This window comes from Anastrepha obliqua, chromosome 2 (assembly GCF_027943255.1).
Source record: "Anastrepha obliqua isolate idAnaObli1 chromosome 2, idAnaObli1_1.0, whole genome shotgun sequence".
In the NCBI taxonomy this organism is placed as follows: Eukaryota; Metazoa; Arthropoda; class Insecta; order Diptera; family Tephritidae; genus Anastrepha; species Anastrepha obliqua.
This window is the reverse complement of record NC_072893.1, coordinates 104,693,479-104,720,833: the sequence shown is the minus strand read 5'-3', so window position 1 is coordinate 104,720,833 and position 27,355 is coordinate 104,693,479. Positions and strand designations below refer to the sequence as shown.

Here is a 27,355-nt window from a genome sequence, read left to right as displayed (position 1 = left end):
AGTTAACAAAATAGACTCATTTTTACACAGTCTTAAAAAAAAACGTCGAAAATAATAAATATTTACAGACATAACGAGATTTGAGTGAGAGCTACTTTCGACAAAAAGTTTGAAATTCATTTTCTCAAAACATCAAAAAATTTATAGGCTATTTTAATACTAAGGGGACGAAATAAAGTATTTTGGAAGCTACGTACAAACATATACAGGGTTGGCCATATTAAACTGACCCATGTGATTATTAAAAAAATATGGAAAAAGAAACATTTTTTTGTGTTTCATTGTGAAAAACATTTAATTTAGCTCAAGGAGATTCGTTTACATCACTTTTTGAATATGATATCGCGCAAGTGGTCGCCCTTAGCTCGTATAGCGTAATGTGCCCGTTTTTCGGCGTTTTCCATAGTTTTGGCCAGCGTCTCGGCCGATATGGCGGCTATTTCCCGTCGGATATTGGCCTTAAGTGCGCCTAGTGTCTTTGGCTTGTTGACGTAAACCTTAGATTTCAAATTACAATAAAAAGTTATAGGGTTACTCAATGGGTCAGTTTAATATGGCCAACCCTGTATATGTGCACATGTGCACGAATTTATATACATACATATATGCATATGTATATGTTTAGTTATGTAATTCATTAATCCGTGAACTTAAATTTGTACCATCAGCATTGAATATTAGCGAAATGCAAAAGTTATGAAGCAATTTGCAGCTTTCATACAATCTCATCTTCGTCCTCCCACTCTGACCACCTGATGCCAAAAAATGCTCACGACAAGATGCCAAATTAGGCGTTCATCTTTTGTCGAGTACACCGCCTAATACCATACGAGACTGTTGCACTACAAGAACAATGTGGGCCTGCTTTACTGGCTTTGCTCGCTTTCCTACAAGACGGGTAGCGATAATTACCAAGTTAACTAAATGCCCACTCACTCGGGTCTTTTTTTTTTGGTGGTGAGGTTGGGTTAAAAATGCCTTCGCACCATATAGTAACGGTCGCTACTACGTGTGTGGTGATTCCACTAAAAATATCCCTCCTCTTCTCTTGGATTTTTCCCTCCAGCCCGGGACTGCTTCCGCATTGCTTCGAGGTAGAGGGCCAAGACGGCGCACCGCGGAAGAAAGTCAAATTTGCAACATACCACCTACGCAATGTTTAATGGTATTTCTAAATTCCAGAATAGAACCAACAATAAAATCAAAAAGAATTACTAAACTCCGACTTACAGTTTTTTTTATAGATATGTCAAAAGTATAATTTTTTTATAGTATTGAACTGACTAAGAAAAAACTTCAAAGCCCAAGGTAATTTTTTTCCTTTTGCTTGAGCCGACTTCCAATTTTTTATTTTTCATTTAGGGTACGATATTTTTATATATTTTAGCCGGAAGAACAAAGGCTGTGAAGCATTTGATTATCTATTTATAATTAATTTTACGAAAAAAAAAACAAAAAATCATATTCCTTCATATTCTTGGATCTGCAAGTTGAGCTACATTTACCTACGGTCAGAAACTAGTATCAACGTGTTGCTTAATAACGTCTCTTTCAGTTTTAATCAATTGCAGGTGCCACCATTCGCCACTGATTATTTTTTTGGCAATGATAATAACTAAACGCTTTCTAGTGTGTGCATAACACTGTGGAACAAATTCAGGTTAGCAAAAATTAGGTCCATTCTGAGAGTGGCGGGTGAAAATAGAGGCGAAATTAGAAGACCCGTATTGCGCCGTTTTTTTATGTTAGTTCGAATTTTTTTTTAATCGGCCTTCGAAGTTCGAAATCGGAGCAAAATTGTTTATATGGTTTTTTGGCTATAACTCGTCGACTAATTGATATTTTTTCAATCTGTAAAAGCCAAATTATTGCTAGAGACCTGTGCAATAATTACAATTTTTGAAAAAATTGATTTCGAAAATTTTTGTGGTACTTATGAAACAATATACCGAAAATCGGCTCCGATTTCGAACTTTGAAGGCCGATTAAAAAAAAATTCGAACTAACATAAAAAAACGCCGCGATACGGGTCTTCTAATTTCGCCTCTATTTTCACCCGCCACTCTCAGAATGGACCTAATTTTTGCTAACCTGAATTTGTTCCACAGTGTAATGATAACGAAACACTTTTAATTTTGTTTTGATATTTTGAGGGTAATTCAGAATTATGAACTTACATGTATCCTGTGCGTAAATATTATATTTGCTGGCTTATATTAATAAAAATAAAAAAAAATTTAAATTTATGAATTTTAAAAAACATTGTTTTTTTAAATTAAAAAAAAAAAGTTTTTAAACATGTTCTTTTCATACACAAATATATACAACTTCGTTAGTAGTAAAAATGTAAATATTTTTTGGGATGTATACTTTTTTCCGCATCTCTGTACAAAAATCCCCAGTGTGCGGCGTCCTAAGAAGGACACTTACTTACTCACCCTGCGCCCAGGGTCGCCTGTTTTGAGAAACCTATGCTCAATGCTCTTCAGCAGAACTTTCCATTTTGCGCTTATTTTTTCGGATAATATCCTCCACAAAATTTTGGACGGCATTCCATTTTTCTTCGTCTATCATCATTTTCTCGATAATTTCTGCAGGTGTAAATACACCAATAGCTCGTTGCAGACCTGTTCTCTCTACGTTCCACCTCTCGCATTTAAAGAAGGTGTGCTCCGCATCATCATACTCAGTATCTCCATATATGCAGTTTGGTTGGTTCACTTTTCCCATTCGCCACAAATACTTGCGAAAGGACCCATGTCCGGACAAAAACGGTGTGAGGTAATAGTTAACCTCACCGTATTTTCTTTCTATCCACTTTTTTAGGTCGGGTATTAGTCTCGCTGTCCATCTACCATACCGTTCAGAGTTCCATCTTGCCTGCCAAAGTGTGAGCGTTTGAACTCTAATATCGGGGAAGCGTGGAACTGGGATTCCTGTGTTTTTTGCCTACCATTTCCGTTTGCGCTCTTGTGCTAGAATATCTATAGGGATGGTTCCGCTGATAACTAACACCGCTGCTTCAGATACTGTTCTGTATGACGAAGCCACTCTGAGAGCACAGGTGCGTTGCACAGATTGCTGTAGGTCCCTCCATTTGTGGAACAACATCAAGACGCACACCACAAATAGGAGGAGGAGCTCGGCCAAACACCCAAAAAGGGTGTACGCGCCAATTATATATATATATATTAGTCTCGCTGTCCATCTACCATACCGTTCAGAGTTCCATCTTGCCTGCCAAAGTGTGAGCGTTTGAACTCTAATATCGGGGAAGCGTGGTACTGGGATTCCTGTGTTTTTTGCCTACCATTTCCGTTTGCGCTCTTGTGCTAGAATATCTATAGGGATGGTTCCGCTGATAACTAACACCGCTGCTTCAGATACTGTTCTGTATGACGAAGCCACTCTGAGAGCACAGGTGCGTTGCACAGATTGCAGAATTTTCCGCCGGCATTGCACCCTTAGCTAATTTGCCCATATTTCGCATCCGTATAAGAGAATCGTGTTCGTCGTGTCCATTAAAAGTTTTCGGTTGTTCTGCGTTGGACCTCAAAGGTTTGCCATGAGCTTACTTAACATGCCGCTTACTTTGGCAGCTCTTGTGGCAGCATGGTTTATATGCGCCCAGTAGGTTAGCCTTGTGTCTAATTGCACTCCTAGGTACTTGACCACTCTTTTTGTCGATAACGTGGCATCGAGTACTTGTATGTCTACTTCTAATGGGATACGTCTGTTCGTTAGAAGGATTAGCTCTGCTTTCTCTGTGGCCAGCTTTAATCTATGGTCTTCTAGCCATGTCTGAACTGGGATCATCACCTGATTTAACTTCCTTTTGGCTTCGCCAGTGTTTCGGGCGATTATTACAGCTGCAATGTCATCTGCGTATCCCACTAAATGCACATCCTCAGACATCTTAATTCGAATGATTTCATCGTAGCTTATATTCCAGAGTTCAGGTCCGAGTATTGATCCTTGGGCCGCACCTGCTGTTATTTATTTGGTTTTACACCCTGCTCGCGTTTCGTATAAGAGCACGCGATTGCTTAGATAGCTGCGAATAATCTTCAATAGATTATTCGGGATCTTGAATTTTACCTTTAAGGTTTCAATTACGTCGTCCCAACTTAAACTGTTGAAAGCATTTTTAATATCCAGTGTGGCTAGTAATACTAAGCGCTTGGAGTATCGATTACCTGCCTGGGCATGTTCTACGCTAGCTATTACATCTCGGTTGGCTCCTAAGGTAGATCTGCCACTTCTAAAACCATGCTGCCTGTCGGAGAGGCCGCCGCTGTTCTCTACGGCTTCGCTAAGCCTATGCTGTATCAGTTTCGCAAAGAGTTTTCCTGCGCTATCCAGCATACATAACGGTCTATAAGCGGTCACTCGTGTATGGGTTTGACAATTGGTTACCTTTGTTATGGCTATGTGAAAAAAGTAACAAATTTCCCCACCTTTTCACGTGCGGGTGTGAAGCTCTCTCGCCCTTCATAAACACACATATTGGTTAGATAGCTTGAGCGCCGCTTGTTAACAGCATCGTGCTCGTTCTGTACCAGCGCTGTTAGCCGGCTGCTATGGGCGGCTAGCTTAGAGATTATATTTATCAGCAAAGAATATTTCAGTTTATGGTTTTACTGGTTACCTTCTTTGTTATTCGTTCGCTATTAAGGGCAATTTTGGGAGTTACCCAGAAACCCAGGGAGGTTACCATCTGTTGTTGGCTACTTTTTCCCATATAAGTCCTTTGAAATAAAAAATTTATTAACTCTTACATTTAGATTGTTTCCTATATGTAAAGTATTGAATTTTTTTTTAATTTGAAAAGTTGGGCCAAGAAACACTGAGAGATTTGGTAATTCCTAAAACACTCAGTCTAAAAAGCCAATTGTATTCAAAGCTCTGGAAAGTGAAAGGGTAGATAGTCAAGGAGGAAAGGAGAGAAGTGACAGAAGGAAAAGTATAGTATAGAATATAGAAATAGATGTAACTAGACCTGTGAGAATTTTTCAGATTATTTGGTAAATCTGAAAATATCCTCCAATTTGAGAGAACGTAACGTACATACCTAAACACTAAATAATTTTAATAGTAAAATCTAAATCCGTACAGAAGTTTATTGCACGGGTTCAATGGGTAATTTGCTTTAGTGTGGACTTAATTTTAACTATGAATACGCCCCTGAGTAATATACTCTCTGAATATTTTGAAACCAAAATATCTGTGGTGTAGCCCATATAAAATTTGAATATCCCGCCATCAACAACACTTGAAGTCACTTTTTCAAACGTCACAATTCTCTCCAATTGAAGTGAGTCCGAAGAGCATAATCTTCAATTTCTATTCTTTAGGGATATGTGTAACGTTACCTTTGTTTCCGAAGCCCTTGTCCATCCTTGATGGGCGATACGATATAAATAGATGAGCTTTCGACACGTAGCATCTGACGAGTTCGGTTGCTTTCGAACTAATTAAGTGCACTTTGTGTTCAATACTGTGTCCTCAGCACATACAAAATTAGTTGCAAATTTGGTGAATACTTTTTGTATTCTCTCAATTTTCTTGGAATGAACCTCCTAGTATGGATTCCATATTAATGAATAGTAATCGAGGCGACTTCTGACCAAGGCGATATAAAGAGCCTATAGAATCGAAGATCTTTAAACAGCCAGTGTTTCTTCGAATGAAACCCAATATCGCGTATGATTTAGAGACAATCAATTCAGTGTGTTTGGTGAATGGTATTATTATTATTATTAGAAGCCCATTACGCACTGCGACCAGAGCTGATCTATTGTGAAAGGCCTATTTTGTAACCATAGAGTTTTAGACCTTTTAAAAGTTTTAGCAATATTTTGGGTTTGTTGTTCCAAAGATTGCATGGAGATATTACGATATCACCAAGGTGATGAAGTCTCTGTCTGCCCAACGCAGAACATTCACAAAGCACATGTTCTGAGCTTTCTATGTCCATTTCGCAAAAGCGGCAGACATTGGTCTCAGATAGACCAATATTATTTAGATGATACCTCAGGCTGCAGTGACCTGTAAGATATCCTGTTAAATGACGCAGATCTACTCTGCTTAGTGAGTAAAGCTTGTCAGATATTCCTTTGTTGGGACTTAAGAATAGTTTGGCTTGACGCTGATCGGCACAGTTTAGCCAGTGTGCAGCAAATTTCCTTTCTTCCCATATCCTAAGGAATTCATTAATGTAGCCTTTTGTGAGTCCACAGAAAGGCTCAGGACCAGTAAGTTGCATATTTGCTCCTTGTTTTGCAAGGTCATCGGCCATTTCATTTCCCTCATGTCCTTCATGTCCCGGAATCCAGCGTAGTGTTACTATGTTGAAGTTCCCTAACGTGTTGAGAAGGTTTAGGCAATCATTTACCAATTTAGAGGTGATAGTTGTTGATAGAAGGGCTTTTAGAGCCGCTTGGCTATCTGAAAGTATGTAGATGTGAGTACCTCTCATTTTCCTGCTAAGGCATTCTCTCACACATATTTCAATGGCATGTATTTCTGCCTGGAATATTGTTGGGTAGAATCCCATCGGAATTGATTTTTTGAATTTAGGCCTATTGATTCCTGCCCCTGTTCTACCATTTTCCAATTTGGACCCATCAGTAAACCATAGCTGGGAGCCAGGTTTGAAAGTGATAGAGTTAGTTCTCCAGTCTGTGCGCTCATTAATTATAACTTGGAAGTTCCTGAAGGGTATTGGTTTGGGTGATAGTACCTATATCATCCCCATGAAGAATGGGACTATGTAGGAAGTCTTCCAAGATCTTTAAATGTCCTTTCATATCCCCACTTTTAAGTTCAGATATACCTTTTAATTTTAAGGCACTCGAGCGAGCTTCCCTTTCAATTAGAATTGGAAGCGGTGGTATGTTCAGGAGCACACCCAATGCATCCGTGGGACATGTTTTCATAGCCCCTGTAATACCAACACATACCAGGCGATGCAGTTTGCTTAATTCGTTTGCTGCCTTTCTTTGCTTGACCTTGGGCCACCATGCTAAGGATGCATAAGTGACTATGGGTTTCATAACTGTGGTGAATGTCCAGAAAGTCATTCTAGGGTTTAGTCCCCATGTCTTACCAAAAAGCCTTGTACAGGCAAAGAATGCCCTTGTGGCTTTTGAAGTAACTCTCTCAATATGGGAATTCCACGTAAGCGTTTTGTCAAGACTGACGCCAAGATAGTTCGCTTCTGTCGAGAGTTGAAGTGTTGTTCCATTAAGAGTCGGACATTTGAGATTTATGTTCCTTCTTCTAATAAACGGTACATGTGCTGTTTTGGATGGGTTAATTGAGAGCCCTTTTTCCGTGCACCATTTGTTTATTATTGTAAGGGTTTGCTGCATGCGATCCGAAATGGTTTCCTCATGCTAGCCTAATACATAAACTACTAGGTCATCAGCGTAGCCCTGAGTGTAAAATCCTAGGTTATAGGTGAATGGTAACTTGGAATCAAAATGAGCAAACAGATTTCTTATTTTGGGATAAACAAGTATGGACAACAGTGGGTTCCTTGCGGAATGTCCGACCACGCTCCGACTAAAGTCTTGGATCTAACGCTTACAATTAATTTACGACCACACAAAAGTTGACCAGGAATTCCAAAAATTTGTCGCTGACTCCACAATGCTTCAGCCTTCACAAAAGTATTGAGTGATCGGCTTTGTCCCACGCTTTTGAAAAGTCCAAACTGAAAATGATTTGAGTATGAATTGACTATCTGATTTGTGGCTCAGTCACATAATTTTAATTGTGGAAAACAGTTTATTATTGACGTGATAACGTCTTTTAATGCGATTTAGCCAGCTGCACGCGGCAAACCAAGCAAACGAACGGCAACTCTCTCCTACGTAAGTGAGCGTATATATGTATGTATATGCGCATTTGTATATAAATTCACATACTTGCATTTGCATATGCCTTCGTGCTGTGTGCATGGTAATGAACCATTTCTCTGTTGAGAATAGGACGATGATAGAAAAAGTAGGAAATGAAAGGGAGTGTTTCGAGTGTAAAGTGTCTTGAAAAAGGCAAATCGATGATGGTGCCTCTTAGTGTTGTTCACTTATTAACGTCTGATGCACAATCGAAATTGAAGATATCTTTCATTAATTTGATAAATGTTTCGTCATTTTTCACGTTTGTGTAAATGTAACTTGACCTATTCCATTGTAATTCCATTTACCTCCTCCTCTATATCCATACAAAATATCTATCAAACAAATAAAATTAAAATTTTGTTTTGAAAAATGCAACCATTCAATCAGTATTTTCTTATGACGTTATCACGTTAAACTATCGTCAGTAAACCGACTTTACAGACAACCTCTTTTTTTTAGAAAATATAAGCTTAAATTTGCCTGTATAAGTGATAAAAGAATTATACCAATGCGCATAAAATGCAGGAAAAACATTTAAATAAGTGGTATAAATTTTATACCAGCGCCCCGCAAAGAGTTAAAGGTCTGCCACCTACTCGTCAACTGCCCACATTTTGAACAAATCAGGAAAAGTATCTTCCGAAATCAAAGACCTTCTACACTGTTAAGCCCTACTTCCTCAGAAAATATATCAAAAATGTCAGAATTTCTAGTTAAATCAGGATTGAAAAAATTGATTTGATGTTTGCTCCTCTAACAAAGTTATTATATTTTTACCATAGTCGTAATTAATTAAGTTTTCTAGTCTCCTTTTACATGTAAGACCTTCAAGCTAACTATCTGTTACTTTTACATCAGCGAGCCGAAGGTCCTGGCAGCCAGTGCTCCTTTTTTACGTGTAAGAATAAGTGTATTATTATTTCACGTCTGTAAATAAATAAATAAAATAAATAAATATAAAGTTTTATAGCATGTCTTTTTTCAACTCGCATGGTAAATATCTAAACGTCAGCAGCGCCACCGCTGCATGATTTTTGAAATCCGTGATACATTCCACATACCTGCCACATACCACAGCTGATACTATACTTTGACGTTTGGCTCATAGTTGCCAACTTCCTTTCTGAAAATTAAAACGCCAAAAGAATTATTTAGTGCCTTATTCGAATTTTTTTTTTCTCTTCTTAATTGCAATCTACATGCATTTCTCATAGATAGTTTAATCTATATATAATATATAAAAAGAAGTTACATTTCCTTGGTAATCTTATAACTTAAGAACCGCCGAACCGATTGACACAAAAATTTTAGAGTTCTTTTCTATCTTTGAGGAGGTGGTTTGCGTGAAGTTTGATTGAAATCGGTGCAGCCGTTCCTAAGTTATGGCATTTTATGTGAGTAATGGTTTCCTCTCATACGAAATGCCTGTATGGGAAAAACAACAACAAATACACAGCCGCTTATGAGCGTTTCTGTTGTACTGTGTGGTTGTAAGTGTATTATGTTAATATTAATTTTGCACGAAAATATAATAAAAACTGAAGCATTCAAGGAACTGGAAAAACATTTTTAACTTTATTTATTTTAGCATAATTTATTTAGCGTAAAAAGAGGTTGTCGGTTTACTGACGATAGTTTAACGTGATAACGTCATAAGAAAATACTGATTGAATGGTTGCATTTTTCAAAAGAAAATTTTAATTTTATTTGTTTGATAGATATTTTGTATGGATATAGAGAATGAGTTAACATTAACATATATAACATAACGTAACATAACATAACATAACATAACATAACATAACATAACATAACATAACATAACATAACATAACATAACATAACATAACATAACATAACATAGCATACCTACTTAACAATGTGTGTAAGTTTGGTTTAATTCGGTTCAAAGACACGGTGGGTCCACGTTTTGGCATATATTTCGAGACCCTAGTCATCAATAGGTATGAAAATTACCCCGTATTAAAGCACTTATCAACAGATTTCATTTGATATCCATATTGTACAAACACATTCTAGGGTCCACGTTTTGGTCTCTATCTCGAGACCCTAGTCACGGAGCGGATGGAAATACTCTGAACTAAAGCATTCACCAACAGCTTCCATTTGATACCCATAATGTACATACACATCCGAAGGTTACCCGGGTCCACGTTTTGACCTATATCTGGAGACCCTATCTACAAATAGGTAGGTTACGTTATCACGTCAAAAATTGAAATGGAAATTAAAGAATCAAAGTTTAATTACAAGTTTTATCGGCTCTTTCACCTTACCTGTATATAGGCGACCACCACAATCAAATTTTAAAAAAGTACAGAAAAGGTAGTACAGAATGAAAAAAATCAACTAATTCAACTGTTTAAACATTTTACGAGTTTTATGAAGAAAACTTAATATGAAAAATTTCTTGCGATATAAAAAAAAAAACATTTTATGTATGGTGGTGCGAAGCCCACTGGACTGGGAAAAAATTTTAAATATTTTATGCTGTGCCAACACTGAATTTACATGAATCTACAAATTTAATTGCTCTAAAATGAGTTGAAGTTAAGACGTATAAAGTTTCAACTAGTCTGAATCCATTTGAAAATGTGGCAAATTTGAGTAATCTGCTCCTGTCATTACCGCACTGAAATACAGAAGAAGATTTGCAGTGCAATAAATACTTGTAAAATACTTTTAGAAAAAATCTTTTATTTATTTAGCATGGCAAAACACATCTTACAAGTTTTGATGTTTTTTGAAGTTTTGATAGTTGGCAACACTGGTTTGCATGGCATTTAACAACAATACAATTTGGAGCTGGCAGTAGCCTTATAGCATGGAGACGCATTAAACAAAGTTACTAAAACACTGTTTAGTTTAATAAAATAACTGTTTAAGGTCATAGTTGTAATATTTTTGCTCGCAAAGGGGAATAGTTCCCAACCCCGCTAACAAAATGCCTGTTAAAAACGAAGGGGAGGTGACTGATGCCGAAGAGGTGTCCGGAGCTGAATCAGATCACTCGAACTCTAGTCAGGGCCGCGAATCAACAGATGATGAGCCCAACGAAATAGAGTCGGATGATGCCTCAGAGATGGATGCCATAGAAATGGAGAGGAGGCGGGCGGAGCACGTCGAAGATTTAGGTATGTTCCATTTGATTGTTGTTAGGTGTCTTACAGTGTAATGTAACCAAATGTTGTACCTTTGTAGCCAGCCTCGAGTTGCAATTTGAACAATTACGCGAGCAGTACTACCAAGAACGTAGCAAACTAATCGAGAAACAAATAGCAGACGTACGAAATGAACGATCCGACGAGTACTTAATTCCACTGAAGGAGCTGGACAAAGCCTACCGCAATCGGATAGAAGTGGCAGAAAAACTACGTCAATTTCGATTAGAAAATATTGACCATAAGCATCAATCTGAAGAACAAGCAGCAATGCAAAACTTGGAGGTAAATAATTGGACTCATTGTTTAAACAATTTATTTATCTAAATATGCTAGCGAAATGAATATGATATTCGCAAAGTTGTTTATTAAGATCGACATTATTTGCTTTAAATTAACGATTTGCAATGCAACTTCGCTGAAACAACACAAGTGAGCGCATATATTATTATCAAATATTTGCAATTACCAGTTCTCCGACAGCTTTCACGTTGTTCTATGCACAAGCATAGCAAGCTGAGTGTGAAGAGCTACTTGACACAACGAAAGTCGGTTAAATGATCCGCCCAAGAACTGTCACTCCAGCAGATTTCCTCGTACCTGTATGGGGCACGTTTATGCTGCTACAACAACAACAGTCGATTATACATTACCTCGTTTCTACGTTACCGAAACCACCCGGATTTATATCCGGCCAAGGACTGTCACTCCAGCAGCTTTCCCCTTATGTAAATATGGGGCACGTTTATGCTGCTACAGCAACAACAACAACAACATTGCACATTACCTCAGCAGCCCGGCTTTATATCCAACCAAGCACTGCCACTTAAGCAATATCACCAAACAATCTATGGGGAATGTTTTATGACGTTACAGCAGCATAAGCACTGGCACAACTACGTTCTAAATATTTCAGTAGATTAGGTTCCTAAGCTATCTAAAATGTAATCTGAAAATATTTCCAGCTTATGATGGGGCCCAACTTAATATCTTAAACCAAAATAACTAGCAGTGCGTTTTTTGAGCCTTGCGTTACATAGCATCGGCGACGACAGCTGAAGCCCTTCTACTCCTACTCCTCACTGAACACCTGACTCCAGCCCCACACCAGCATGGTTTCCGTAGAGTGCACAGTACCACCACGGCACTCACCGTCATAAACACCCAGGTAAACTGCGGACTAAACCAAAACCGCCCATGCGAGAGGACTGTCCTAGTAGCGTTGGACCTACAAAAGGCTTTCGTCACAGTCAGCCACGCCACGCTATTAGATGACATTTTACAGTCGACACTCCCGCCAGGGCTGAAGACGTGGACCGCGAACTACCTGAGTGGTCGTCACTCGTCGGTAATATTTCGAGACCAAACCTCAAAACAGAGAAAAATAAAGCAAGGCGTACCGCAGGGTGGTGTCCTTTCACCCTTGCTTTTTAATTTCTATATTTCGAAACTCCCCCAGCCACCAGAGGGAGTCTCACTGGTCTCATATGCCGACGACTGCACGATAATGGCGTCGGGCAATGACACTGATGGCCTATGCACAAAAGTAAACGACTACCTCGCCCGCTTTTCTCGCTTCTTCACTGCGAGAAACCTAAAACTTTCTCCCACCAAATCCACGGCGACCCTTTTTACCACCTGGACAAAGGAGGTCTGCAGCTGCAACTTCAGGTACACGTCGATGATACCCCAATACCGACGGTAAACAACTCCAGAATATTGGGAGTCACCTTTGACAGCTTGCTCTCCTTCTCAGTGCACACAACCGCTATTGCAACGAGAGTACAGAATCGCAACAAGGTCCTCAAGTCGCTTACCGGCAGCACTTGGGGCAAAGGCAAAGAAATGTTACTGTCGACTTTCAAAGCAATAGGCCGACCGGTTCTGAACTATACTGTCTGGTCGCCCGGAATCAGTGATACGCAGTGGACGAAGCTCCAGACCTGCCAAAATACTGCTATTAGGACTGCGACAGGATGTCTGCTGATGTCCCCAATACAACACCTGCATGACGAGGCTCAAATGCTTCCTGTGAAAGAGCATAACAAACTGCTCAGCAAGCAGTTTCTGCTAGGGTGTCACTGTAGGCCATGCACCCATGCAGACACCTGCTTGAGCCTGAGCCACCTCCCAGGCATATCAGGAGGCACTTCCTCAACTACATGGACGAGATCCTGGACAAAACAGACAGACCACTCCATGATCAGACAGTGTACAGACAGGCCATAAACGACATTCATCGGGAGACCCTTACCACCTTCTTAAGCTCCCGACCCCCGAATGCCGTTATCGGAGTCCAACCGCCACCTATTGCAGACGAAGACCTCCAGCTTCCCCGAGAGTCCCGCGTAACCTTGGCACAATTACATTCTGGATACTGTAGCAGGTTAAGCTCCTACTTATCCAGAATCGACCCCGACATACTAAACATGTGTCCGGCATGTGAAGGCACCCCGCACGACACTAACCACGTTTCCACGACAGTCGGTTCTACGTTACCGAAACGACCCGAAATTATATCCGGCCAAGGACTGTCACTCCAGCAGCATTTCCCGTATGTAAATATAGGGAATGTTTATGCTGCTGCAACAACAACAATACTAACCACCTTTTCACATGCCCCCTAAAACCGACTCATCTAACACCTCTCTCCCTCTGGACCCAACCCGTTGTTGTTGTTGTAGCAGCATAAACATTCCCCATACTTACATACGGGGAATGGTGCTAGAGTGACAGTCCTTGGCCGGATATAAATCCGGGTCGTTTCGGTTACGTAGAAGCCACTGTCGTGGAAACGGGACCCAACCCGTCGAAACAGCTAGTTTCCTGGGCCTACCGTTAGATGAGCTAGACGAAGACGACCGGTGATTACACTACACTGACAGGGCGAAGATACTGCTACAACAACAACAACAACTGGTAGACAAAAGTGATTCAATAAGGACGGGGATTCAATAAAATGCTTCAGTTACAGAGGAAGATTTAGATTGAACTTGGTAAACATTGCTGAGCTAAAACTCCAGAAGCTTTCAATGCTTTATTTAGCTGACAAATCTTGTAGCTGAATATTGCGCTGAAATCCAAAATGCCTTCAACACTTGGTTGTTGTTATTCAATTGTTGCTGTAGCAAATTCGCTGGCTCCAGGCTGATCTATTCAAGGTCATGGCACTAAAACAACAACAATTTAGCATTTTGAATATCTAATTTCTGTGAGGTTGCAATCAAGCGAGCAAAGTAGGTCACTTTAACATTCAAACCACCAAATCGTAGGAATAAACCTTGTATGAATTCAACGTGACCAGACCCTGTTCGCTTTACAGGCCTATACAGTTATAAGACCTAGAAAATGTTTCAATCGGCTCGTGTTAATTATTTAGTCTAGAATTCTTAAAAAATCGCAGAAATTTTGTTGCAACATATTTTGATGGAAAAATTTGTACAAATATAATTTTTCATTTCAGAGCGAAAAACAACTCCTTCGGGATCAGTTAGATGAAGACATTGTAGACAAGATAAGACGTCTGGAAGAAGACCGGAACAATGTCGACATATCTTGGACGGACTGGGCGGTTGACAAACGTGCAAGTAAAGTTCGTGGGCCTGGTAGAAAAAAACCGGTCACAGTTACCGGTCCTTACATTGTATATATGCTACGGGAAGAAGAAATCATGGAGGACTGGACCATAATTCGAAAATCCCTCAATCGGTCAACACATACAGCTACTGCTGCGCCCATATGATCATTTTAAAAAACGCACTGATACACTATATATAGTAGTTTAATTTTTCTGTTTCCAATACGTTTTCATCAAAGTGAATTGTTATAGTTCATCCAGAAAGCCATGTCAAAGTTGTGTGGCGTGTTGAAATTACTCAGGGCATAATAATTAAACTAGTATAATCAAAGAAATATCGATGCTCTTTACTACTTTAGTTATCCTGAATTAATGCTTAGCGTATAAGTGAAATTCTAATTTAAGTACTAACATATTATAGAAAATGAATAATAAATTAAAGACAGTAAAGGCATGTGCAACTGCGCTTTTATAGAAACACAATGTTTTATTTAATGTGCAGCAACACCAGACACCAAAATAGTTTAGAATCCTTTCTCTTTGAGGTGTTCCCGGATGACGTCAACATAATCGCCATGAAAGTGTATTTGTCCACTCATTTCATTTACTCGACTGGCACACAATTTCCCATTACGCGCTTTCTCCACTACAATACGTAGCTCCTTTTCCAATTCCCATATATCACCCTGAATGCGTCTCACCACTGTAATCCGTCGCTGGCCACGGAAGGTTGTCTGCAGATATACCGGTACCATGTGGTTTTTAGTACGAGCCACAAAATACTTTAGATCTGGCAGTGTAGCAGCGGTTTGTGGCTTCCAGCCGGAGGGGTACTCGGCTTTTGTAATAGGTTTTGGAACTGTCTTTGGTGGAAGTAACCGCTCAACATATTTCCATTCGGGTGCATTATGTACAATTTCTATTTCAGGGTACTGCTCGCGGGGACCTACTTCTTGTGAAGATAGGTAGCTAGAGCATCGAATGGCGTTGGTAGCAGACACAGACTTGAATGGGAAATGGCACTTAATTATAAAATTGAATATATTAATATAAGAACTTACTTGTATATTGTTGGGGAATCGAATATTTCTGCATAATAGCGATCCAAATTTCTGAATTGAAGCCATAGCTTATTATACTCAACACAAGGAGTGACAGATTTACTTTATCTAACAGCTGTTCAAGTAGGTAAGGCAGTGCTCGAACTGACATAACAAGAAAATCAGGCAATGTGCACTCCACAGTATTGCTATCGCTCAACAGGTGGAGCACGCGCGACAACAAACACTGCCACCAGAGAATGTTAATGGAATGAGGAGCAAATGTTAAATAACTCGTTTTCGAGTACTAACAGCAGAGAAAGTTAATGGAATGAGAAAGTGCAAATGTTAAATAACTTTTTTTCGAGTGCTAACAGAGAATGTTAATGGAATGAGAAGGTGCAAATGTTACTGTTAACTTTTTTTAGTACAATTCAGATTTGAAAGATTTGTAGTAACATTAACATTCTCTGATTTAACGAGTGGACCTTTTTGTTTACAGCGCCACTCATTCCGTACTTAACAGTGTTAGCAGAGAATGTTAATGCAATAAGATTCTCTGGTGTTAGCTTTGTAAGTATTTTGTCTGTTTTCTTTAGCTTAAAAGTTATATATGGTAGTTTTGTTTTATATATTTTATATATTTAATATTTATAAACAAAAAGAACACGTGCCGACGGCCAATTGAAGTTCATTTTTCGATAAAACTATAGTTTTTTTTTGTAATTCGTCACAGTAGTTAAACTTGCGTAAAAAATCATGAAAAACGGCTTGTAGGAAATTAAATTCTCTACAAAAATGTTCTTTTTATCACCATATTTAGAGCTAAAAATTTTGCTTTTCCTAAAATTTGAACAATTTTCTAACTTCTATTCACAAGTATTGATTTAAATACATTTAGTTAATGATTATCAAGTTATATTTGAAATTATTAATTTATTTAAAGAACGAAAAAGTACAATATTACTTTCTGCGGATTAATTTACCAATTCCAAGGTTTAAGTAAGCTCTCTTTGGTATTTTTTATGTTTCGAGCTCTGTAATCATCCAAAATTTTAATTATAATCTTTTGTAAACAAATCGCTGTATTCTTGCATTAATTTTACACCACGTTCAGCAAAATCGTTTACAACTGATAAGTTGTTTACGAGGGGTGCCTTTTATGTGTCGGGACTTGGCAACCCTGGTGTTGCAATCTGGCAACTGACAACTGTATCCCAAAGTTTGACATTTTTTGGCTTTTACGTACTCAGAACGTTTTGAAATACCAGCGCTTTTTGTGTTGTTTACAGTAACTTAAAAGATTCATCTCGGTCCAAAAATGGAATTAAATCGTGAACATTTTCGTGCGATTATTTTTTACAACTTTCGACGTGGATTACTCGTAACTCAGCAACATTGCATGTATGAACTTAATTCATTTTTTGGCGATGAAGCTCCATCAAGGACCAGTGTTTATCGATGGTATGGTGAATTGAATCGTGGTCGTACTTCACTCCAAGACAAATTTCGTGAAGGTCGTCCAAAATCAGTTGTTGTTCCGAAAACCATTGATGCTGTGCGCGAACTGATATTGCAAGATCGTCATGTGACCTATCGTGAGATTAAGACAATCTTAGGCATTAGTGGGACCAGCATACATTCAATATTGCATAAACATTTGACTGTCAAAGAAATTTGTTCGCGTTGGATCCCACACAATTTGTCAATCGCTCAAAAAAAGGCTCGTGTCGATTGGTCGAAGGAAATGCTCAAAAAATACGATCGCAGGGCTTCGAAACACGTCTGTGACATCGGACATCGTGACAGGTGATGAATCATGGATTTACGCGTATGAGCCCGAAAGTAAACAGCAGTCGACTGTATGGGTGTTTCAAGATGAGCCAAATCCAACAAAAGTTGTTCGCGCACGAAGCACTTCCAAGCAAATGGTCGCCTGTTTTTTCGGAAAAACTGGACATGTCGCAACCGTACCACTAGAACAACGCAGAACAGTAAATTCTGAGTGGTACACACCATTTGCTTGCCAGTTGTCTTCCAAGAAGTTAGGAAACCGATCACTCTTCACCAGGACAATGCGAGCTCTCACACATCGGCTCAAACAACTGCATTTTTGAGCACCCAAAGCATCGAATTAATGGGTCATCCGCCGTATAGTCCTGACTTGGCACCGAATGACTTCTTTTTATTCCCGTGCGTAAAAAACAAACTGAGAGGTCAACGTTTTTCGACACCTGAAAAAGCGGTTGCGGCATTCAGAATGCATGTTTTGGAGGTACCTCATTCAGAGTCGCAAAAGTGCTTCGACAATTGGTTCAAACGCATGCAAAAGTGTATAGATCTTCATGATTTCATACTTTTGTAAAAGTTAAAATTGATTTGTTAAAAAAGATTTTTTTCCGCTTTGAAAAACACCCCCTCGAAAAAATGTATTCTCTATTAATAGTGGAATATAAAATGCTTTGAAAACACCATTTTTTTTTTAAATTTTGTTTGGTTTTCAGAAAATTTTGTTTTGAAAAAATTTCATACCCTTGAAAAAGTTTTATTTTATTTTATTTGTTTAAAATTTTTGAAATTTTTTTTTTTGTAATTTTAGAAAAACACCTCTTCGAAGAAATTTCTTTTATCTTTTTGAGGAAAATTTGGTTTTGAAAAAATTTCACGCTTTCGAAATTTTTTTATTTTACTTTATTTCTTCAAAATTTTTGAAAACAATTTTTTTACAATATAATTTTCGAAAAACACCCCTTTGAAAAAATGTTTTCTATGTGTCATAGTGGTATTCCATTAACTTTTAGTATTATAGTCAAATACTTACAAATATCTACGCTTTCACAAATAGCAACAATAAACAAATTTCCTCAAAACCAAAAAATTTACTTTTTTTCTAAAAAAATTCTAAACAAACAACGTAATAAATTTAGAATTTTGTGTTCACGAAAAAACAGTATTGTTTTTATTGTATTAACTGAAAACCAAAATGTTGCAAAAAATCAAAACAAAACTAAATTATTTTTTTGTGTTCATTTGGTCCATATGTTCCATAAAAAGTTGAAATGGTAAATAATATGCAGGGTCTGATACACGCAAATTTCCATTGACCATTATAGTGACAAAATTATCGATCATCAATTCCAACAGGATTTCAAAATCAGAGTTGGAATGAGTTGTTGTGTGGTGTACTTCTGAAAAAAATGAGAAATAAACAAAATAAATCTAAAAATTCAAATTCTGACTTTATCTTGTGTATGTTCTTATTACCTTTGAATTTTTCCAATGAAGCACCATTCATTTTAAATTTTCCAAGAATTTTTTTTATCATTTCGCGTTTCTTTCCTTTTTCATTCGATTCCAACATTTGTTCATAGCCGAAAACATCGTTTGCAAACGCATTCATTTCCATATAGAATTGGTCAAAGAAAGCATTACTCAATTGAATTGAAACATTATTTTCATAAATACTTAGGACCTTAACTAATGCACCTTGGTACATACCTAACGCAGATATTCATCGCGACCTTGACATCGATACTATTGATGAAACAATACAAAGCGCTAGCAGAAGACACATAAATAGACTATTAACGCATACAAATCCTATGATGAGAAGACTACCAAATAAAGAAAAATCTACCCAAAGTCGGCTTAACCGTCAAACACCAACAGATCTTGCAAAATCCTTGTAATCAATTGTCAACTAATCGTATATGTCATTGTTTGTTAACCACTTGTTTTTAAATAATATGTATATATTTCTTCTAAATGAGCTTGGGGGCATTGGCCCTTCAATATCACTCTCATTCCATCTTTTTGTAAATCAAATTACTTATTGTCTAACGACAGGTGTAATATTTTATGGAAGAAATAAAAAAAAAAAAAAAATTTCATTCGAATCATTTGAAATTTCTGTATTCGACTCTTTAATTACAACACGACACAAATCCATGATTCAATTATAGAAGGTTAGGTAAGTAAACAGCTTTCTCGCTCCCTCTTGACATATCGACTCCCTTATTTGAAAACGTGTTGCTTCTTTACAAAAAAAAGTACCTATTTCACAAAAAAATTTTTAAATTGTAGTAAAAACTAAACTTTTGGTGCAAATTATTTGGTCGGCAACACCGTTTCCACTTTGACGCTTTGCTTTGTTATTATTCGTTGAAAATCTTTTATCTGTTTATAAACATTCAAGTAAGTATAATAATAAAAGCTAATTATTTTGTAAATTAATGTCGTTTTTCACTATTTAGGTCGATTATGTCTTACATATGGTGATAGTCGATTATTTGGAGTCGGCTTTCTGGTGCAGAAAACCACCGGTTTGTAAATTTTCATACATGTAAGTCCAGATCAGACATTTGTAAAAATTCTTATTAAACTTTTTCATTCATAGGTTTTTATAGCAGCGTTTTTGCAAATATAACAGAGACCACCTAACATATAATACATAAACTACAGTTAGTAAGTTCTTTTAGAATATTTGCTAATAAATTGTAATAAATAAAAAGTTTTTATTTGTAGGACTTCACAGACGAGCAATTGCTGCGGAAGGTGTGTGTTGAAGAGCTAGGTGGCCCAACTATTGTGGTTTTTAGAAAGGAAAGCTCGTATGCGCGTATTTCTACCATTGTCTCATGTGGTGCTACGGACAATTTCATAGGAGACATGGAGCGTGTTGTGTATGATGGTGCAAATACCTGTTTAACATGTGACGGTTATTATGTGCCTAGTACTGCTACCTCTGAAATGAATTTGACTTCCGAACTGGCTGTCCACGTCGATACCTTACCCCGTCTAGAACAATTTGCTGTACGTAGATGTATGCGCAACACCTACACGAGCAAGTCCTCGCGCTTTAAGTCTACAATTACAGATAAGTTGTAATGATATATTTGTGAGTTATTTTTAAGTTTTTGGTTTACAGGTTTTTGATTTCTGCCTGAAGTAAGTGCAGCGTTCCAACACCTATACGAGCAAGTGCACCCACATTCCTCATATTTCCACTCCGATTCATTACTGAGACACGTGGTATTGATATACGTACATTTACAAACCATCACAATTACTAAAAGTGGATTATATTACCAATATCTAAAATTTTTCGATGTATTAGTTTTAGTCTATATTAATAAAGTATATTAAGGTAGACAAATTTTAAACTATAAACTAGTAAATTTGTAATTTTTATTTTTTGGCCGCAATTGAATGGTATGGACTTAGACGACATGTGGTTTCAACAGGACGGGGCCACAAGCCACACAGAACACGCTGAAATTGATTTGTTGAAGAGTAAGTTCGATGAGCGCATTATTTCCAGAAATGGACCGGTCGAATGGCCGCCGCGCTCGAGTGATTTGACGCCTCTAGACTATTTTCTTTGGGGTTATGTGAAGTTATTGGTCTACAGTAACAAGCCGGCGACGATTTGTGAGCTCAGAGCCAATATTGAACGCGAAATTGCTGGAATTTCGGCCGATTTATGCAAAAGAATGGTCGAAAATTTGGTTCAACGATTTGACTTCGTAAAATGTGCACGCGGTGGTCATGTAAAAGAAATCGAATTTCATACTTAAATGTAGATGTTCAAACTCGATAATAAAAAAAAAATTAGTTAAAAAAGTCAAACCGTTTGTGTTTTATTCAAAAAAGTTCAAAAGTTGAAGCGCTCTTACTGAAAAACGCTTTATATTTTGACCTTTGGTGTATTAAAAGACTTGTACTATTGTAGTAAATTAAACACATTAAATTCCTTTATTATGACTATTTTTTGTTCTCTTCCACAAAATATACTCAAATCTATTGCAAGCTTATATATATATATATATAAATATATAATTGGCGCGTACACGAGCTCTTCCTCCTATTTGTGGTGTGCGTCTTGATGTTATTCCACAAATGGAGGGACCTACAGTTTCAAGCCGACTCCGAACGGCAGAAAAAAAAACACATACATAAGTAACATCACATAGTTCTGTGTGTTCTTGTGTTAGATAAACATCGAAAATATTCTAAATAAATATTACATTTGTTTAAAGAAAAAACTATAATTTTTCTGTCGTTTTGTTTTAATGTAGATTAAATAACCAATATACTTGTTTTTCTCTTAGTACAGGACTAATTAGTTACTTTACGTACTTTTTTACTACCTTTAGGCAAGAAGGGGAAAACATTTTTCCCTTTTTCCCATCCTTCGTAAATGCAGCCCTAAAATAAGGGAGTGTCAAAGCGCCCTTGTCACTACTTACCTAACCTTCTATAATTGAATCATGCTTTTTTACTACCTTTAGGCAAGAAGGGGAAAACATTTTTCCCTTTTTCCCATCCTTCGTAAATGCAGCCCTAAAATAAGGGAGTGTCAAAGCGCCCTTGTCACTACTTACCTAACCTTCTATAATTGAATCATGACACAAATCGTTTCACAATAACGAAATTTTCAAAAAAAGTTGTACACATAAAATGAATGTCGATTCGAAACTTACTTTAATCTAAGAATCGAGCAAGTTTTGTTTTGTACAATATTTTGATTTTTTCTTTTTTTTATATGAAGAAAATATTTAAAAGAATTGTTTTTTGCTAAAAACCTTCCCCTAGTGGATCCCTATAATATGAAAAATGAACGAATCAAATTGGCCTCGTATCGGTAGTGAAGTCTTGGTGAAACAAATTCAGAAGTGTGTCCAATATAGGACCGTTAATCAGCTCTCAGCGAATTTGATGGAATCAGTTGATTGGCTGAGGTAGCTGAGGTCATGACAGTGGTTTGTTTGCGAAAAAACTGAGATTGTGTTGGTGATATACGCAATCATCGTTCTGTTGCCGTCGGATCAATGACTGATTGGACAAGTGTGTGAAGCGGGCACAATTTTGAATGACTTCGGCTGCCACGTCACTGGGAACTCGGCCCGCTCATTTCACACGCATTCACACACTTGTCCAATCAGTCGTTGTTCAGATGGCAACGAGGCAACATGAGTGTAGGTTGTGTTGATTTTTTTTTTTTGGATATTACTAAAACAATTTACCATAGTGACCGCAGTTACGTCAGTCTATTAGAGAGAGCAGGATAACGGTCTGTTATTCGCTACATCTTCTCATGGTGAAAAGATTTTTAGAGGGTACCGTTATTCGGGTCTGAGCGAATTTGACAGATATGCCGACGACATTCGCTTTGTGTTTCACTAAGCTAAAGCTAAATTTTATGAAGCACAACACGAATGACGTAGAATCCAAAGTTCCCATAAAAATTTTTTTTTCACCATACATAACGAGCAAAGCTGGTATCTATCACCCTCGACACCTTCTCAATTCTTTTCTCCACGGAAGTCATTCGTGGTAATCTATCACTCCTGTAGTGACGGGATTGTCGGTAAGCTATGAAATTTGGGATATATTTGTATGGAATACGGAGAACTGTTGCTCGGACTTTATTGTAATACTTGCAATAGTTGTTAACGTTTTGGTTTTTCAGTTTGACGCTCATGCGTGTGTGTTCTATTAACTTAGTTTGCTTTTTTCAGGATAGTTTATTAAAGTTGACTTTAAACGAGTGCTGATTGTGAAACAATGAATAATAATAGCGACTTATACGCTCCTATCTCTTGGAAACCATTTTTGTTTAGCTAGACGGCATCACTTAAATGTGACTTTTCTTGACAATTTTGTTATTATTATCTAGAGCGAACTCATATTTGAAAAGTCACCAAAGCTTTTGCCATAGAATAGTGAGTGCCTATGGCTGAAACTATTTCATCTGGCCAGACTCAGTCAATCGGAGGGTAATTATTGAAATTGTGAAGTGCAATTTTTATCACTAACCTTTAAATATGGTCACTGTAGGGGGTTTGCTTTTGCCTGCCGAGGGGCGGCCGCTATTAGAAACAACTTTTTCTTCATTTTGGTGTTTCTCCGAGATTCGAACCTACGTTCTCTCTGAACTCCGAATGGTAGTCACGCACCAACCCATTCGGCTACGGCAGCCGCCAAATGTAGATAATAGTGCCCGTTAATTCTAAACATATAAATATATATATTATTTCCTTTTGGTAATAAACAATTTTAGGTTAGGTTAGGTTAAATGGCTGCCCTAGCTAAGGGCTCACTTGGACAAATATTAAAAAATTCGTCCGTTGTGGTGCCATACATGGGAGAGGAGAAAGGAGAAGGGAAGGAAGAAGGAGCCTTGGGTTTTCAGACGATGAAGACCATACATTTTACGACGACGCCGACGGTGGCTGATTTGCATTCGTAGTTAGCCGCAACAAGCTACTGATGAACTTCACCAAATTTATGATATTTACACCGGCTATATCCGCAGGCGTAGCGAAAAAGTGAGAGCCCAGATGTCTAAGTTTTTGCCAGACGAGAGCAGGGCAGCTGAGAAGAAGGTGTTGAGATGATTCCACCTCGCCCTCCAGACAGACGGACTTGAGCCAATCCCAAGTCTCACAGCATGAACACCTAACGGACAATGTCCGGTAAGGATGCCCACCAAATTTGAGAGCTGGGGCTTTGTTAGCCTTAGGAGTTTCCTTGAGCGTCCCCGATCTACCCGTGGCCAGAATGAACTCGCAACCTTGCACGTTTGCGCACTAGCCCAGCGCTCGCTGAGTTGACTCGAGGCCCATCTTTCCAGGAGCAGACCACAGGTTCTCAGGGGAACCCCAATTCTCTCATTTCGCGACGAAACCGTCTCCAAAGTTCCCTGTCTAGCCAGCTCATCAGCCCAGCAGTTTCCCTCTATGCCGCTGTGCCCGGGAACCCTAACGAGCCTCATGACAAAGTATTCGGATGCAATCGAGAGAGAGGCCAGACATTCCCCGACCAATCTCGGACGTACAAACAGCGATCCCAAGGCCCTAATTGCCGATTGGCTATCGGGTAAATATTTACTTCCTTAACGGTAATTACCGAATTAAGCAACCAGTCCACCGCTTCCTTAATTGCGGATACCTCCGCTTGGAAAACACTACAGTGGTCCGGGAGCCTAAATTTAAGTTTGATGGGAGGCTCCTTACAGAATACTTCCCCACCAACCTTTCCGTCCAATTTCGAGCCATCCGTGAACATGTTTGCCATGCCTTGCCGCCAAATGTTGCACCCAGCCCACTCATCCCTTGAGGGAATGTGAGTAGAAAAAGGTCCGCTCAGACCTAGCGTGGGTGTACAGTGGTCCAGCACCATGGGGCAATTTTACTTGAAGCAATTTTCTCTTTTTTTGGAAAGAAATTTCGTTATGTGGCATGCGATAAGAAGTTGCTGCTCGTTCATACCATATTTAATTTCTTCTTATCCAAACACGAATGCTAGCCAAATAAATTTTAAATGAAGAAAAACGCATTTGTTTTGCCTGTCGCTGTCGCTTTCAAAATATTTATGAAGCTGACTTTACGACGACACTCGCAGACAAGAAAAATTCGGCTGTCGATACGTCGTGAAGTGCCGTGGGCAATGCGTTTATACTATAAGTATACACATACATATGTACATAGGTGCATATGTAAATAATGCATAAAGGAAAACGATTCAAATTCATGTTATTCGTACAAAGTTTTTAATTTACATAAAATAAAAGTATATTAGATCAATAAAGCAAAATTAAATTGTTGTTGTTGTCAAGTATTTCTATTGAAATAATCTTAATTAGCGGCTAGCGCGGTTTTTATTCATTTATTTTTTTTTTGTTTGTTTTAGTTTATAAAAGTTTACATAACAATACAATTATTATAAATATAAACTTACCAACTAACGCAGCTCTAGCATCAGAGGCTTTCGGCTGTGTGCCGTTTTACTACCACTGTTCTCATGTAATGTCTTTTTTTCAGAAACCAAGTATAACAGTAAGTCTTTTTATCTCTATGTCTGGGATTATTTGTTGCAGGAAAGGCTTACCGAATGAACGAAGTCTTATTCTGCTTAAGCCTGGACATTTGCATAGATAGTGGAAAATACTTTATTCCACCACCTCCGCCTGACAGCTTCTGCAGATGGGACTGAAAGGAAAGCTAAGTCTGGCTGCATGATCCCCTGCCTTCCAGTGGCCTGTAAGGATTGCAGTGATACGTGAGATGCTTGCGCGAACGCATCCTAACAGGCAATTCGTCCTCTGAATGTTGTCGTGCATGCGGTTAATTGCTTCCCCCTTCTTTCGGCTAAAGCATAGTATGTAGTGTGAAGCAGTCGATGTTTTTATTGTATTGAATGGGGTAGCAACTGCCACTGCCTCTGCTATGTCTAGTGCCGTACCTTTTCTGGCTAACTCAGCTGCCTCATTACCCTCTATATTCCTATGGCCGGGAACGCATACCAGAGTAATTTGAAGCCAATGACCAAGCAATTCTAGTTCCTTTCTTCACTGTAAAACTAGTTTGGATGAAATGGTATTATGTAGAATCTAAGGCCTTGATAGCTGCTTGACTGTCTGAAAACTTACACCAACTTTTTTGTAGTGTTTTAGTGATTTGCATGCTTCCCTGATTGCAATAGTTCTCTCTGGAATACGTTAGGACATCGAATTGATTTGGATAAATTGAGCGGTTCCGAATAGAGGCCAGCTACCACACCACAGTTCATATTATATTAAAACCGCCAGTGTAGATTTCGCCATCGAATCTACTGCGCTGCATGTGACGATTGTTTTTCGGTGTAATTCGAATGGTAACAGATGTGTTAGCACGTTAAGCGCTTCAGTAGAACTGGTGCTAAGTGCTCCTGTGGTTAAGATACATGCTGATCCTTGTATCTTGTTTAGCTCGGTTTGGTTGTATTTGTTTCCATAGCGGGCCACCAGACTAGTGACGCATATGAACCAACTGAATAACTTTGGTTGAAGACCCCATTTTTTACCCAACATTCTCTTATACGTGTAAAGAGCTATATTAGCTTTCTTCACCCTGTATTCTGCATTGGACCCCCAGCTAAGTTTGAGATCAAGGATAGCAGCTAAGTATTTTGCTAGCATAAGACTAACTCTGTTTAATTTTGGGAGATTAAAGTCTGGTATCTTGGTTTTCTTAGTGAATAGCATCAGTTCAGTTTTGCTCGGGTTTACCCTTAACCCTAGAATCGTAATATACGTAAATTTTACGTGTATGTCGCAAAAAAAGTCAGTTACACTTTACCGTTCGGCGCTATCGCTACGACCTCTTGGCAGTGCTTCCTTTATTTTATTGTTGCATTAACAAGTGAATCATAAATCAGTTGTTACTTCGCGTTTAGCTTTAATCGTTCTTTAAAAAAAAGTGTGCACGTAAATTTTACGTGGTCTTAGCATTAACGTATACATTTTTGTACGTAAGTTTTACGTGGTCTTGTTATTAGCGTATAAATATTTGTAAATGAAATTTATGTTCCGTGCGGTTTTCAGGAGAAATAAAAGAAAATAATGGAAAACTCAAGTCGTTGCCTTGCGGATGCAGAAATAGAAGCCCTCCTTGACAGTATAGACAGCGATGTAAGCTTTACTGAGGACAACCTTGAAGGAGAAGTTGATTTTGACAGTGACGATAGTTTGGAGGATCCAGACTACTTTCCTGAATTCCAGGATAATACTTTTGAAGAGGAACTGATGAAAGCCGTGGAGTCCGCTCAAAATATGGCATCTGAAAAAAAAGGTCCCCCGGCAAAAAAACAAAAGTCAGCACCAACTGT

The 27,355-nt window shown here is 38.3% G+C and overlaps 2 protein-coding genes and 1 long non-coding RNA gene across 3 annotated transcripts; 2 read left to right on the top strand and 1 right to left on the bottom strand.

The window, feature by feature from the left end:
- Positions 1-10,721: 10,721 nt before the first annotated feature.
- Positions 10,722-14,831, top strand: LOC129238978 (breast cancer metastasis-suppressor 1-like protein). The gene is made up of 3 exons (XM_054874229.1): positions 10,722-11,062; positions 11,130-11,374; positions 14,553-14,831. Exons 1-3 carry the CDS (start codon positions 10,873-10,875, stop codon positions 14,829-14,831), a joined length of 714 nt encoding a protein of 237 aa, XP_054730204.1. The 5' UTR covers positions 10,722-10,872.
- Positions 14,832-15,128: 297 nt separating this feature from the next.
- Positions 15,129-15,858, bottom strand: LOC129238979 (probable 39S ribosomal protein L49, mitochondrial). Its single transcript, XM_054874230.1, has 2 exons — positions 15,728-15,858; positions 15,129-15,670 (listed from the first exon to the last, which is right to left on the bottom strand). The coding sequence occupies exons 1-2, from the start codon at positions 15,791-15,793 to the stop codon at positions 15,191-15,193; spliced, it is 546 nt and encodes a 181-aa protein (XP_054730205.1). The 5' UTR covers positions 15,794-15,858; the 3' UTR covers positions 15,129-15,190.
- Positions 15,859-19,871: 4,013 nt separating this feature from the next.
- On the top strand, positions 19,872-20,875 carry LOC129238520 (uncharacterized). Its single transcript, XR_008581795.1, has 4 exons — positions 19,872-19,900; positions 19,960-20,048; positions 20,103-20,170; positions 20,231-20,875. It is a non-coding gene; the product is annotated as an uncharacterized LOC129238520 (long non-coding RNA).
- Positions 20,876-27,355: the final 6,480 nt, after the last annotated feature.